General features: G+C 51.2%; 1 protein-coding gene across 1 annotated transcript; it reads right to left on the minus strand.

Annotated features, from left to right (window-relative positions):
- Nucleotides 1–6708: 6708 nt before the first annotated feature.
- On the minus strand, nucleotides 6709–7227 carry LOC140221932 (uncharacterized). The gene has a single exon (XM_072291888.1). The coding sequence runs from the start codon at nucleotides 7225–7227 to the stop codon at nucleotides 6709–6711; it is 519 nt and encodes a 172-aa protein (XP_072147989.1).
- Between the last annotated feature and the right edge of the window lie 6701 nt (nucleotides 7228–13928).

The following is a 13928-nucleotide window of genomic DNA, read 5'->3' on the forward strand; positions in this document are numbered from 1 at the left end:
GATAACGAAAGGAAAACACAGAGGTACTCTAGCCAGGTAACCTGAGCCGGGGCACATCCTATCTCCCATTCTATCCGATCCTCCAATGAATCCATGAACCGATAGAATGCAAGATAAGGCAGCCGGCGGCGCTCAGCAACGAGACGGCGATGGCTTCATCAATCACGTGGAGCGATGCGTAGCATGCGGCCGACGAGATGCGGCACGGTAGTCCGGCTACCGTCGCGGGCCGGCTCGAACCACACGGGGAGGAATTCCTCGTCGGCACAGTCGAAGCGTGAGTCGGAGAAGCGCTTCACCAGGTTGTCCAGTCCCTGCAGTTTCAGTTTCATGGGCCAAACAGAAACAAATGAGCCAAGCACAGGGCGGCGCATACGAAGAGCCGGAGGTAGCGGACGACGAACTACCTCGATGGCGCCGTGATCCACCTCACACGTCTTGCCTGAGCGGTTCACCTTCCAGCGGTGCCCGTGCAGGTGGTGGTGGAGACGCTGCGCCGCCTCCGGTGTCGTCATATTAACAAAGGCATAGCCCTTGTTTGCGCCGGTGCTGGGCAACACACAACGAGCAATTAGGTCCGGATGGATCACCAAAAGAACCCTAAGCAAGAAGAAGGCTGAGTGCTTGAGTAGCATGGGGGAGATCATATACCTGAAGTCCATAGGAAGATATAAGAAGTCATATTCAGACTTCACGCCGCCGGATTTGATGTCATCGTTTTCAATCGAGCAGTGCTGATCGATGATTTGCATAAGCCTCGTCCGCCTGCGTATGAGGGATTGAAGAAACCATCAGTTTCAAAGAAGGGATCCATTAGTGGAGCAGCAGTTGTGTCAAGTAGAAAAGAACAGCAAATCGAAGCTTCAACCGAAACGATCGAGGGGGAAGAAAATAGCAGCCTCACCTAAAATCGTTTGGAATGTTGCGGATCATGACCGTAGTGCTGTTACAAGATGAGTCGAAAAGCCGCCGTGCCTTCGGCTCGGCGCGGCGCACCGTGCCTCCGGCGGCCTGACGGTGACGACCAGTCGCGCGCCCGCCGGACCGCCTCCTCCGTGGCGGATAGACGTGCTTGTTGCCGGCGGACGGCGGCGGCGAAGGGGAACCGAGCTCCGGGTACGGAAACGTCGTCGGCAGCGCTGACGGCGTATCGGGTGGGCTCGACCGGACAAGCACCGAGCGCGGCGAGGGCTCGATCGCCGGCTCCCCCTTGCCGGCCCCGGCGACCTCCGCGCCGCTGGATGACGGCTGGGGCGCCGCCCGCCCCGCCCCTCGCTGCCTCGACGGCACGTCGAGCCGGGGCAGCGGCCTCGCTCCCCGGCGCGAATGGTGGTGGCGACCGCCCCGCCGGGTCGCCGCCACGCCCGGAATCTGTGGCTGCGGGGGAAACGCCGCCTCCGCCGGCGCAGCGGGCATGCCCATGGCCACCGGCGTCACCGGTGCCCAGCCAGCAGGGGACGGCGACGCGCCCGGCATCCCCACGCAGGGGCTCTGCGGGAATCCCCAGCAAGCCAGGGATGTAGCTGGTGGGAACCCCGGCGCCGGAGGCGCGACCAAGACCGGCGCCGGGTAGTAGAAGCCCACCGGCGGCACGGCCGCCACAGGGGGGCCCATGTAGAGCTCGAGCGTGGCCGGCGGCGCGACGATGGACACCTTCCTCACGTAGGGCGGAGCAGAAGCGTCGAGGCGCCGGGAGGACTGGGAAGCGGCCATGGTTGATCTCTTTGTTTGGGGAAATTTCTCGGGGAGGAGACCGGACTCAGGACTCTCCGGACGCGGCTGCGGCTTCTCTTATATCTGCTTAAAAATAAAAATGTTTGCCAAAATTGTTTCTAATGATTTTTTGAAATGGATGAAAACAGGAAAGAGTATACTTATCTTTTTTCCTTTTCCTTTTTTTTCTTTTTCTTTCCTATTCTTCCCCCTCCTTACCCTTCTCTCTCCTTCTCCTTATCTGTTATTGCCACGGCCACCCTCCAACCTCCCCTTTCCTTACCCTTCTCTCTCTTCCCAATTCTCTTCTTCTCCGTCCCGTCGCCCACCCTGCGGCCTCACGCCATCATCACTGTCGCTTCCTCCGGCCGCGCCCCGCCGCACCCTTTGCCCTCTCCGGCCCGGTACCGCTGGCACCCCCGATCGCGCCTCGCGCTGCCCCATTCGCTAGCACCCTACGACCTTGTAGCGTGTGCGCCACCTGGTCCGCCGACGCCCCCGACCGCGCCTCTTCCCCCACGCCGCCGGCGCCCTCCAGCCACGGCTGCTCCCCCCATGCCGCTGGTGCCCTCCGAACCCGTCACGGAAGGGGCAGACCGGGAAGTTTGGCTCTACGGTTGAGATGGAGCCACAGGGAGCCGGTATTTTTGGCTCAGGTCGACCGATTTGCTCCAGAGAGCGAGATTCATGGGGCTTTCTTGGTGAAGCCATTTTGCTCGTCACCCTTTGGCAGAGCTTCACTTGAAGCCGGTCATGAAGCCAGTGAGGGAGCCCTGCCAAAGGGGGTCTCAAGACGAGAGGAAGGGCGTTGAGAAGGCCCGAGCCGGCCGCAAGTTTTAAAAGGAGAGGGGAAGATGGGGCTTGTGTGCATACGGGGTCTGGATTGGTGCCGCGTGGAAGCTCGGGCAATCCAACGCCTGCTACGCCTACGCATGCCTGCTCTTTCGCCTCGCATGCTGCAGGACCCAGCGCCGTCGCTGCCGTTACTGGACGGGTCCACGCCACGTACGATCGAGGGTTGGGTATGGTGCGCCGGTGAGCAAGGGATAGAATCGCGAGTCCCAATTCCCAGGCGTAGGGCCAAACGGAGCAAGAGCTCAACCATGCCACCGTCGGATCCACTGAGTGGACAGGTGGCGCGCATCGGGCAAGAGTATGCACAACAGGGGATTTGTAGACCGGATGCACCAAAAAATGTTTTCCCCGAAAAGTGACTTAGAAGGTGTTTGGATCCTTGGCTAAAGTTTAGCCCAGGTCTTCTCGGATGTTTGGATGCTAATTAGAAGTATTAAGCATAGGCTAATGATAAAAATAATTGCATAAATGAAGGCTAATTCGCGAGATAAATCCATTAAGCCTAATTAGTACATGATTAGCACATGTGATGCTATAGTAAACATGTGCTAATTATGGATTAATTAGGAGTTGTGGAATTGGCCCAAGATCGCGTGCCGGAGGGACTGTTCCCGTTGGAATGCTTCCGAAGGTTCGAAAGCCCCCCTTTTCCCCGCATTGAGATCATCATCCTTTCCTAAGCCCTCCCCGGATGCAGAGACTCGGAAGGCAAGGGGCCATGGAACCAGGGGGAGCATCGGAGCCTCCGGGGGTCCTTCGGAATCTGTGTTCAGGTGTTTGTCGACTCCAAAGTCCCTGGTAGGGCATGACGGGAGCGGGACCGCTAGCAGAGTCGCAAAGAGGGTAAAGGGTCTGACCAAGCCATTCGGGACCCCTCCGGAGGTCTCCAACCCCTCCGGAAGCTTCGCCCCTCTGGGAAGGACAGGTAAACCGGGGCCTCTAGCTCCATCCCCCAGAGGAGGGGGAGCAGGAGAAAATAATTTTAACTCTACGCATCACCTAAAGGGAAAAGGTAGGCCCCTGCGTTAGCCCTAGGTACAAGGGAGGGCCATGCCTGCCCCCATATGGAAAGTCCTCGTACGGAGCCGCCACGTTAGCTCTGGGTACGGAGGACCTCCGTACTCAGAGGGAGTTTTGACCTCACTGCCCCTAGGGTCATAGCCCAAGGGGACCAGCTCAGTGAAAGTCGTACCGGGGGCATAAGGGTCTTTTGCCCGAAAAGGTCCCGTCCTTGAGGCTACAGATAGAAGGGCTACAGGCTCAAACAAGACACAATATTCTAGGCACTTAATCTCCTAGAAGCTCTTCTAGACAGTAGTCTTATCTAAGAACCACCCTTTACTGTTTGGACATTTCGTAACCACCAACATTAGGTTTAATGGATTTGACTCGCGAATTAGCTCTCATTTATGTAATGATTTTTGTCATTGGCCCATATTTAATACTCCTAATTAGCATCCAAATATTCGATATGACACGAGCTAAACTTTAGCCAAGGATCCAAACACCCCGAGCTAAACTGACTGTAGGACAAAACAGGAGGCCGGGAAAGTGACTTCGCTAGAGGACCCTGACATTGACGGTGGGACCAAACAGGGGGCAAAGTCTAGGGCAGAGGCCGGAGAGTTTGTATCTGCTGCTATTTCATGTGACCACAAGAATCGTCGGTCGTACGCATCGGTAGCCGAAGGTCTGTACGAGATGGATCTGATGTTTGTTACCGTGTTTTCATTTGGACGGTTGTGTTGTTTCAATAGATTTTCATCTGATGTGTGCACCTATTCAAACTGGACTATAATTCATGATCATAATCCAGTCTTCGCTTCTGGGCTGAGATGGAACGTGAATTTAAGAACGGGCTTCTGGCCTGGGTTCTGGCCGCCAGGGAACAGCAGGCGCGAATGATTACATATCCGCTTCATTTATTGCGCAAGATTTGCGTGGGTTCGAGCCGTACCGGAGCGGCGCAGCAAATGTTCCACCCCAGCTTATTCCTATATTTGACTGAAATTGAATCCTTGGCGTACCTAGATTTAGTAGTCAAGCATGGAGATATTAGGCCTTGTTTACTTCCCAATTTGGGAGTGGCAAAATTAGCATTTTGCCATAAATGCGCAACTATAGCGTTTCGTTTGTATTTGTGAATTATTGTCCAAATATTGACTAATTAGGCTCAAAAGATTCGTCTCGCAAAGTACAACAAAACTGTGCAATTAGTTTTTGATTTCGTCTACATTTAGTACTCCATGCATGTACCGCAAATTTGATGTGATGGGGAATCTTCTTTTTGCATAGTGTCAAAGTTGGGAGTTTGGAGGGAAGTAAACAAGGGCTTAGTGCAGTCCCAACCTATAATGTCATGGGTAGTGTCTAGAAAAGAAAGAGAGTAACTAATGTACATCTAGACACTACTTCCCAATCCCATGGTGTCTTTCCATAGAGAAGAAAATTTAATTTCTCGTTGCATTTCATGCAAATGGAGAAGGATCAAGTGTGGCATGCATTCTATACACCCAGAGATCAATACCAGAAAACTATAGCTACTAATTTTTGTAGCATGCAGTTGATCTAGCAGCAATGTGCAATCTGTTCATCCATAGCACCACAACAAAATGGCTTGACTGCCAACCGAATCATCTGTGAGAAAATGGCTGGACGGTTGTTTCTTTTTCTTTTTCTTTTGATCGCATTTGTGCAGCATCATCAGCAGAATTCCTAGTTGTTAATGGGATCCCTTTAGAATATGCAGCGGTTGGTGAGATAGCATAATGGCTCATTGGTCCACCAACGAAATGAAAATTTTCAGGCAGCTGACTTCCATTATGATAGTTCACAAATGGAACATTTGGACTCCTTAGAAGATTCATGAAACCATCCTGAAAAAATTAAACAACAAAAGGAGTCACTGTGTGAAATCTGTATTCAGTGACAACAAAAATATACGATCCTGCAAAATTCGATGCACACATACAAGATGCAAGATATTTAGAAAAATAAAGCAGACATAATATTGCCATTGTTGTCTGAAAATTAGCTCTTAACAGGCACATGTATTCATATGATTAACAAAGAGTCATTTAACAGGCACACAAACATGCAGTGGAAAAAATGGTGCTTGTGCGTCATCAGGGAACAGCTGCAGCCAGTTGAACAGCTTGCTGCATCCCTGCAGCAACTAAAAGTTGTGGTAAAAAATAGCAGTGGCAAAAATGGCACTAGTGCTAGTATGAAAGGGAATTATTCAAGACTTAATGTACAAACATTATTTACCCATCGCTAGAGAGTAGTACAGCAAACTACTGAATTGGAATTTAACATCATGGAAGACAATACACAATGGAGGGCAAACACGCAGATCTGCAGGTTCGTGTGTATGTTCCTGCAGCTCAAGCAGTTGACCTTGTAATCCATACATAGAGACTAAATTAATCATACCATTCAGACCTGTTAGGAGATGGTTGAAATGCCGGTGGCCACCACGGACCTGCAGCATGACCTCTGTTGAGAAGTAGATGGAAAAATAGCACACACCCTAATGAGGGGGTGATCTCTATATATATGACCAATATAGCTTGGAATACAAGAAAATACATCAAGTGTACAAGAAAAGGATAAATACATCCTAATATACACATATACTTCCTAATACCCGCCCGCAGTCGAAGCGGGGTGGAGAGCGACGACTCGCCCGCAGACGGAGCGGGGTGGTAAGGGTGGAGTTGCCACGGCACGTGACAGGTAGGGTGTGACCTTTACCGATAGTACTGGAGGAGTGAGAGGGAGAGAGTCGGGAAAGAAGAATACCATCCGAGGAAGACATGTGGCCGGATGCACCTGAGTCAACCACCCAACCGCCGTTCTGCAGCGCAATCTGGTTCAAGGCAGCAACTAGACTCGCCTGGTCCCAGGTTGACGCCTGAGTGGGCGCCTGAACAGGGGCCTAGGCGGCGTGAGCCTGCGGAGGGGGGCTAGGAGACCAAGGGCGCTGGCACACTAGCTCCCACCGCCCGACGGATGCTGACCGCCAACCTGCTGGAAGCCCGTGGCGCCGTAGGAGTCGGCCCCTGGACTGAAACAGAACCACGGGCCGGTGGGCCGTGGGGGCCCGCCGGCGTGAGAGCTGCCGCCGCTAGGGGGGGCCTAGAAGCCACCGCTGCCCTTCTTCTGCCACTTCTTCTTGCTGCCACCGCCGCTGCCAGTTTGGACAAAACCAGACGGTGGGCGACACCCGGCCGTACAGCTCGAGGACGAAGACGACAAGGAGGTCCTGGCGAGGAGGGCGGTGGAGTTGGAGGTCTTCTCCTCGTTGGTGAGGTGAAGTTCCTTCAGGGCGAGCATGCCCCGCACCTCGGCGAAGGATAGGAAGCCGGCGATGGAGTTGGCGGTGTCGTCGGCGGTGCTGGAGATGTTGGAGAAGCGCGGGTTGAGGCCGCGGAGAAGGTTCAGGACAAGCTGGGAGTCCTGAACGGGATGGCTGACGTCGCGGAGGACGTCGGCGAGGGTTTTCATGCGGCTGCAGTACTCGGCGATGGAGGAGTCGCGCAGCGTCATGGAGTGGAAGTCGTGGCTAAGGAAGATCCCCCGGGACTGCTTGTTGGCGCGAAAGAGACCCTCGATGGAGAGCCAAAGATCCCGGGTGGTCTGATCATTGTCGATCATGGTGAGGTCGAGGACAGAGTCATTGACGGAGCCGAAGAACCAGGAACGGATGCAGCAATTCGCTTGATCCTAGTCGGAGTCATAGGGACGGGCCACTGTGCCATCAATGTGCGACTTGAGACCGAACTTGCCGCACATGGACTTAAAGAAGGACGCCCATCTGGAGTAGGCGTTGGACTTCATCGTCAGCGTCACGGGGACGTGAGACCTAACGGAGACATTGGTGTAGGAGTGGACGGCAGGCGGCAGCACTGGGTACACGATGAAGCCACCACCGTCATGTTGACGCAAAAAAATTGGGCGGTGACTTCCACGTGCTAACACATGAAACCCGAGAGAATCTGCTTCGCTCTTGTGCGGGTTGTAAATCAGCGTGCGTGGTGAACGTGGGCGTGCCAGTCAATCTAACCTGCTGATTGATAAGGAATCGTGATGGCTAGGCAGCCGATATGAATAGATATGATCGGCTAGATTAGCCGATGTATGCGTAATCAATGCAGAGGAAACGCTAAGAACGTAACCTGAACAGTGCTATGCGAACAACACTTGAAACAGATCCGATCGGCTGTACGATAATCTCTTGACAGAAGAACAGGATAAAAAGGCGATAGAAGCTACTTCAAGCTGGATAATGGTGATAAAAGCTAAAATGACAAGATGAACTTGCAGATCTAGCAGATATCGATAACTTGATGAATAAATCTAGGAGAAACCACAGCGATGCGCCTGGAAGTTAAAGCCTAGAAATTACTCGGTAGACGCGGAACTCACAATCCAGCCGGAGATCAAGTTGATGCAGCCCCGCTAGTTTGGAAGAACTCGTTGAAGAAAAAGATAACTTTGGCGAAGTCGCCGACTTGAAAGTAAATTGCGAGTAAAGTAGATTTGTATTGATGTGTGTACATATCCTTTCTAGACCTCGCAGGGCCTCTATTTATATCCTAAAATCCCAAACTCCTTGTCCTGGTTGATTACGACGAAATACAAGATTTATTTGTAAGAAACAAACTATTTAAATAAAACGACTCGTGCACGAGTCGGACACGAATTTAACCTTTATTAACTAACTCTATACGTAATATCTAGAAAGATCTTCAGCCGAATCTCCAAAATCCCCGATCGGATAGAATCTCCTTTCTTGTATTGGCCAGGCCCTTCTGTCTTCATCGGCTGGGTCTCCATCGCCTTCCATCGGCTGAATCCCTCTGTTCTCATCGGCCGATCGCTTGTGACTTCATCGGTTGGACCACTGTGGCTCCATCGGTTGGGCTACTGTGACTCCATCGGCTGGGCTACCATGACTCCGTCGGCTGGACTGCTGTGACTCCATCGGCCGATTCCACCAGCCGTTGTTCCTTCGCCCTGTACCAGCACCTTCGCTACCTTTTGACGCCAATTGCAACACGTGTCAAAAAAGGGTGTCAACACATGCCCCCCAGTTTCGAAGTGAAATATATTTTTTGCTTCGAAATTGTCTTGGCCTCATTGTCAGGTAACACTTGCTTTGCCTTCGATATTTCACTATGATCGGCTGGAGCCATGAACTCCCTCAGCAGGATGAAGACCATGTTGACATCTGCAGCCGATTTATGATTCACCCTTATCATCGGCTTTCGCTTTGACGCGTCATACTTGGGATTTGACCCTTTTCCTCTCCAGTGCATGTCCTTCTTCTTGTTGTTGTTCCCATTGTCGCAAGCGCTGGATCCTCCTCTCCTGGGATCTGATCAAACCTTCAGGGCACCCGCTTTGAGTACTTCGCATCATCATCGTACTAAGGTGCACGCTGTCGTTCTGCCTTGCTATACATCGGTTATTCATCAGAAACTCTTTCACCGCCCCTTTTCTCCAACCGATCATGTGCATCGACTCTGTCCTTCAGCCAATTATGCACGTTGACTCTGCCCCCCAGCCGATCATGCACTGGAGCACGTTTGTCACCATAATCAGATCTGTCTCTGACAATTGGCTTCCGATTCCTGTCATGAAGGAGTGTCCTCTTGAACAATCGGCTATCTGGATGCAACCTATTGCACTCAGGACAGTTATCAGCTGATGGTAATCTGATGCCTTCCTCCCAGCAGTATATGAAGAATGGGCACCTCCAATGATCTTCATGGCGCTGCATCATCGCTTCCTCGTGCCTCATTTTTTCTTGCTGCCTTTGGAACTTGTTGAGAAACTCTTGAGAAGTAATCAGCCAGCGAGATCCCCTTGAATTCTCTCCTTCTTCTAATCGGCCCTTCCCCTTGATGTCATCAGCCGATACCTAAACTTTAGGATCCACGGATTCCCTCTTCTTGGTCGATTCTGAGGTCAACACTTTAGCATGGAGTGCATCCTTACCATCACCTTCGACCATATTGGTTGGGAAAGAACGCCGGGCAATCCTCATCGACTTTGCTGACTTTGTAGTGATTTCAAACTTAAGTCTCCCTTGCTCAATAGCCGATTGGATTTGCTGGCGGAAGACCTTGCACTCGTTTGTATCATGAGACGTTGCATTGTGCCATTTGCAATACTTGATCTTCTTGAGTTCCTCGACCGATGGGACAATATGATAGGGTGAAAGCTTAATCTGCCCTTCTTGTAACAATACATCAAAGAATTGATCGGTCTTGGAAGTATCGAACCCAAACTTTTCAGGTTCTTCCTTGTCAACTGGACATGAAATCGGCACCTTGTTTCTGACCCATTCAGTCAGGCTGGTTTCCACTTCTTCATCTGAATCAGAGCATTCTGTATGCACAATCCTTTCCTAGAAATCCCTTGTTTGCTCATACGGACGCACTTCCTGGCTTGACACCCGATGCACAAGTTGACTTAAACTTTCGAATTCTTGCGATGCATATTTCTCTTTGGGGTGCGGCAAAAGTCCTTGAAAGGCTGTTTCAGCTAGCTGGCTATCACTCAGGACCAAACTGTAGCATTTGTTTTTGGTCTCTCTGAATCTTTGTATAAAGCCAACCACTAACTCATCACTTCTTTACCTCAAACTAGTCATATCTGTGAGCTTCATCTCATGAACTTCAGCAAAGAAGTATTTGTGAAACCCCTCGTCCAGATCAACCTAGGAAATAATGGAATTAGCCAGAATTGATGTGAACCACGCAAAAGCTAATCCAGACAAAGACAATGGGAATAACCGAACCATCAATGCATCCTGCATAGCTGCTTCCCCACATTGAATAATGAATCGGTTGACATGCTCCACCGTAGAAGTATCATCTCATCCAGAAAACTTGGTGAAGTCAGGTATTTTATACCGATTGGGAAAAGGGAGCAGATCATAGGCAGGTGGATACGGTGTCATGTACTCGTAGCTCTGCTGCTTGGGTTCTAATCCGAACTGATTTCGCATCACCTCGGTTATTTACGAGGCTCAATCTTCTTGTTGATGTGCAACCTGCGGCTACTGTGGCATGACTGGCTGAATCATCGATTGAAAACCCAACGCTTGTTGTTGCTGTCGTGTCACAATTAGCGGCTGAGCAGCCAAGGCTTGTTGCTACATTGTGGCTAGACTATCGACTGAGCAACCGACGCTTGCTGCTGAGGTTGAGACTGAATTATCGGCTGAGAAGCCGATGTTTGCTGTTGAGGCTGTAGTTGAACTGTCGGTTGATAGGTCGATGCTTGCCACTGAGGCTACGGTTGAACTATCGGCTAATAGGCCGACACCTGCTGCTGGAGTTGAACTATCAGATGATAGGCCGATACCCGCTGCTGAGGTTGAACCATCGGCTGATAGGCCAATACCTGCTGCTGGGGTTGAGTTATCGGCTGATAGGCCGAAGTTTGCTGTTGAGATTGAACTATCGGCTGATAGGCCGATACCTGCTGCTGATGAAGGTTAATATGTTGCACCATGTTTCACCCTTCACCATACAACCCCATCGCTGATCCACCCTGATGAGGAATCAAAGTGTTGGCTCCCCCATTGATCTCTGAAGCAGCTTGGAGTTGATATTGAGGAGTCAATGTCTGTGGTACTTGTACCGTAGATGTGTATGATCCTGGAGGCATCCCAAACACAGTGATCGGGTTCCATCCGACTGGTGTCCCTGCTACCCCCCAGTGCACCGATGATGAAGTCAACGGTGATGGAGCATAGTACATCGGGGCCATCTGGTTCACAATATGCGTTGGTGGAGGTGGCGTGAATCGCATCAGCTAAGAAACCGAATAAGTCGTCCTATGCGCCATCATGATGTTTCCAGCTAGAGCTTGATAATCTTGGGGAGCCCTCCCAGACACAGCATTAATGACAGCGTTGCGAACGGCATTGGCCATTACTGCCGATTGATCGATCAACGCTCGATGAACGGCCTGATCTAACATCTTTTGTATCTTCTCAGGATCCTCAGTAATCTCCATGATATTCCTGTTTGACATATCAGCAAATTCCAGAATAGATACACCAAAATTGTTCGTTGTCCCACCGGGCGTGCCAAAAGTGTGTTGAAGCAAAAAAATCGGGCGATGACTTCCACGTGCTAACGCACGAAACCCGAGAGAATCTGCTTCGCTCTTGTGCGGGTTGTAAATCAGCACGCGTGGTGAACGTGGGCATGCCAGTCAATCTAACCTGCTGATTGACAAGGAATCGTGATGGCTAGGCAGCCGATACGAATAGATATGATCGGCTAGATCAGCCGATGTATGCGTAATCAATGCAGAGGAAACGCTAAGAACGTAACCTGAACAGTGCTATGCGAACAACACTTGAAACAGATCTGATCAGCTGTACGATAATCTCTTGACAGAAGAACAGGATAAAAAGCCGATAGAAACTACTTCAAGATGGATAATGGTGATAAAAGCTAAAACGACAAGATGAACTTGCAGATCTAGCAAATATCGATAACTTGGTGAGTGAATCTAGGTGAAACCACAGCGATGCGCCCAGAAGTTAAAGCCTAGAAATTACTCGGTAGACGCGGAACTCACAATCCAACCGGAGATCAAGTTGAAGCAGCCCCACTAGTTTGGAAGAACTCGTTGAAGAAAAAGATAACTTTGGCGAAGTCGCCGACTTGAAAGTAAATTGCGAGTAAAGTAGATTTGTATTGATGTGTGCACATGTCCTTTCTAGACCTCGCAGGGCCTCTATTTATATCCTAAAATCCCAAACTCCTAGTCCTGGTCGATTACGACGAAATACAAGATTTATCTCTAAGAAACAAACTATTTAAAGAAAACAACTCGTGCAAGAGTCGGACACGAATTTAACCTTTATTAACTAACTCTATACTTACTATCTAGAAAGATCTTCAGCCGAATCTCCGAAATCCCCGATCGGATAGAATCTCCTTTTTTGTATTCGCCAGATCCTTCTGTCTCCATCGGCTGGGTCTTCATCGGCTGGGTCTCCGTCGCCTTCCATCGGCTGAATCCCTCTGTTCTCATCGGACGATTCCTTGTGACTTCATCGGCTGGACCACTGTGGCTCCATCGGTTGGGCTACTGTGACTCCATCGGCTGGGCTACCATGACTCCGTCGGCTGGACTGTTGTGACTCCATCGGCCGATTCCACCAGCCGTTGTTCCTTCGCCCTATACCAGCACCTTCGCTACCTGTTGACGCCAATTTCAACATGTGTCAAAACACGGTGTTAACACGCCGTTGCCGGGTGCATCACCGGCAGGGGGAGCTTGGGGTGCACCGCCAGAGGAGCCGCCGGTGCTAGGTGGCGATACAGATGCACCACGATTGGCAGCAGGGGGCAGTCCAGGAGGCGGCACAAGATTAGCAGGAGGAGCGGTGGTGTTGCTGGACATGGAGGAGTCGGTGGAGGACATGGCGCACGATCGGGGTGGGGGAGGGGGAGCCGGTCGGGGAGGTGCAGCGGAGGGTGGGTGGCGTGTGGCGGCATAGCAGGGGGTGTGCCACCTAGGGTTGCGCGGAGCAGGGGAAGGTGTAGGGAGAGGAGGCCCACGATCTAATCTCGTGATACCATGTAGAGAAGTAAATGAGAAAACACCACACACCCTAATGAGGGGGGTGACCTCTATATATATAGCCAATATGGCTTGGAGTAGAAGGAATACATCAAGTGTACAAGGAAAGGATAAATACATCCTAATATACACATATACTCCCTAATAACCTTGAACGACAGGAAAAACACCCATGGCCAGAGCACGAGGTGTTGGAAGACCACCACCTTCTGGAGCACCAGCAGCTTCAGGAGAACCCCTAGCTCGTGGAACACCACCCATGTCAACGGCACGGAGTTTGAAGCACCGCCGGTGACAGGAACAGCGGCGGCCGATTTACCGGCAACTCGATTGGATTTTGATTGGCGCTTCTTTGGTTCAGGCCTATTCATTATTAGGCATGGCCTGTGACCGATTTCTTCCTCAGGGGTGCACGATTTGGGGATGGATTTGGCTACTCGTCGATGGTTTGCTGAACCATAACCCTAATAGATGCAAGATAGGGAGGAGGAGGGCAGACTTGGTGCTGGACTTTGCCGCCGAGAGGAATTGGAGCGCGGAGGAATTTTGCGTTGGTTTGGCTCACGAGGGAGAAGAAGGCTCGGGAGACGCAGGCGCACAGGACGGCCATGGCGGTGGAGAGGCGGGTGCACATGATCAGCATGAGGAGGAAATTGCGTGGGGGAAGAAACGAAGGGGCCAGCCCAACCCCGAAACCACTAGTTTCCAACGCCTTGAAACGGCTGCCAAGTGATGTCGTA

Source organism: Setaria viridis, chromosome 2 (assembly GCF_005286985.2).
Source record: "Setaria viridis chromosome 2, Setaria_viridis_v4.0, whole genome shotgun sequence".
Taxonomy (NCBI): Eukaryota; Viridiplantae; Streptophyta; class Magnoliopsida; order Poales; family Poaceae; genus Setaria; species Setaria viridis.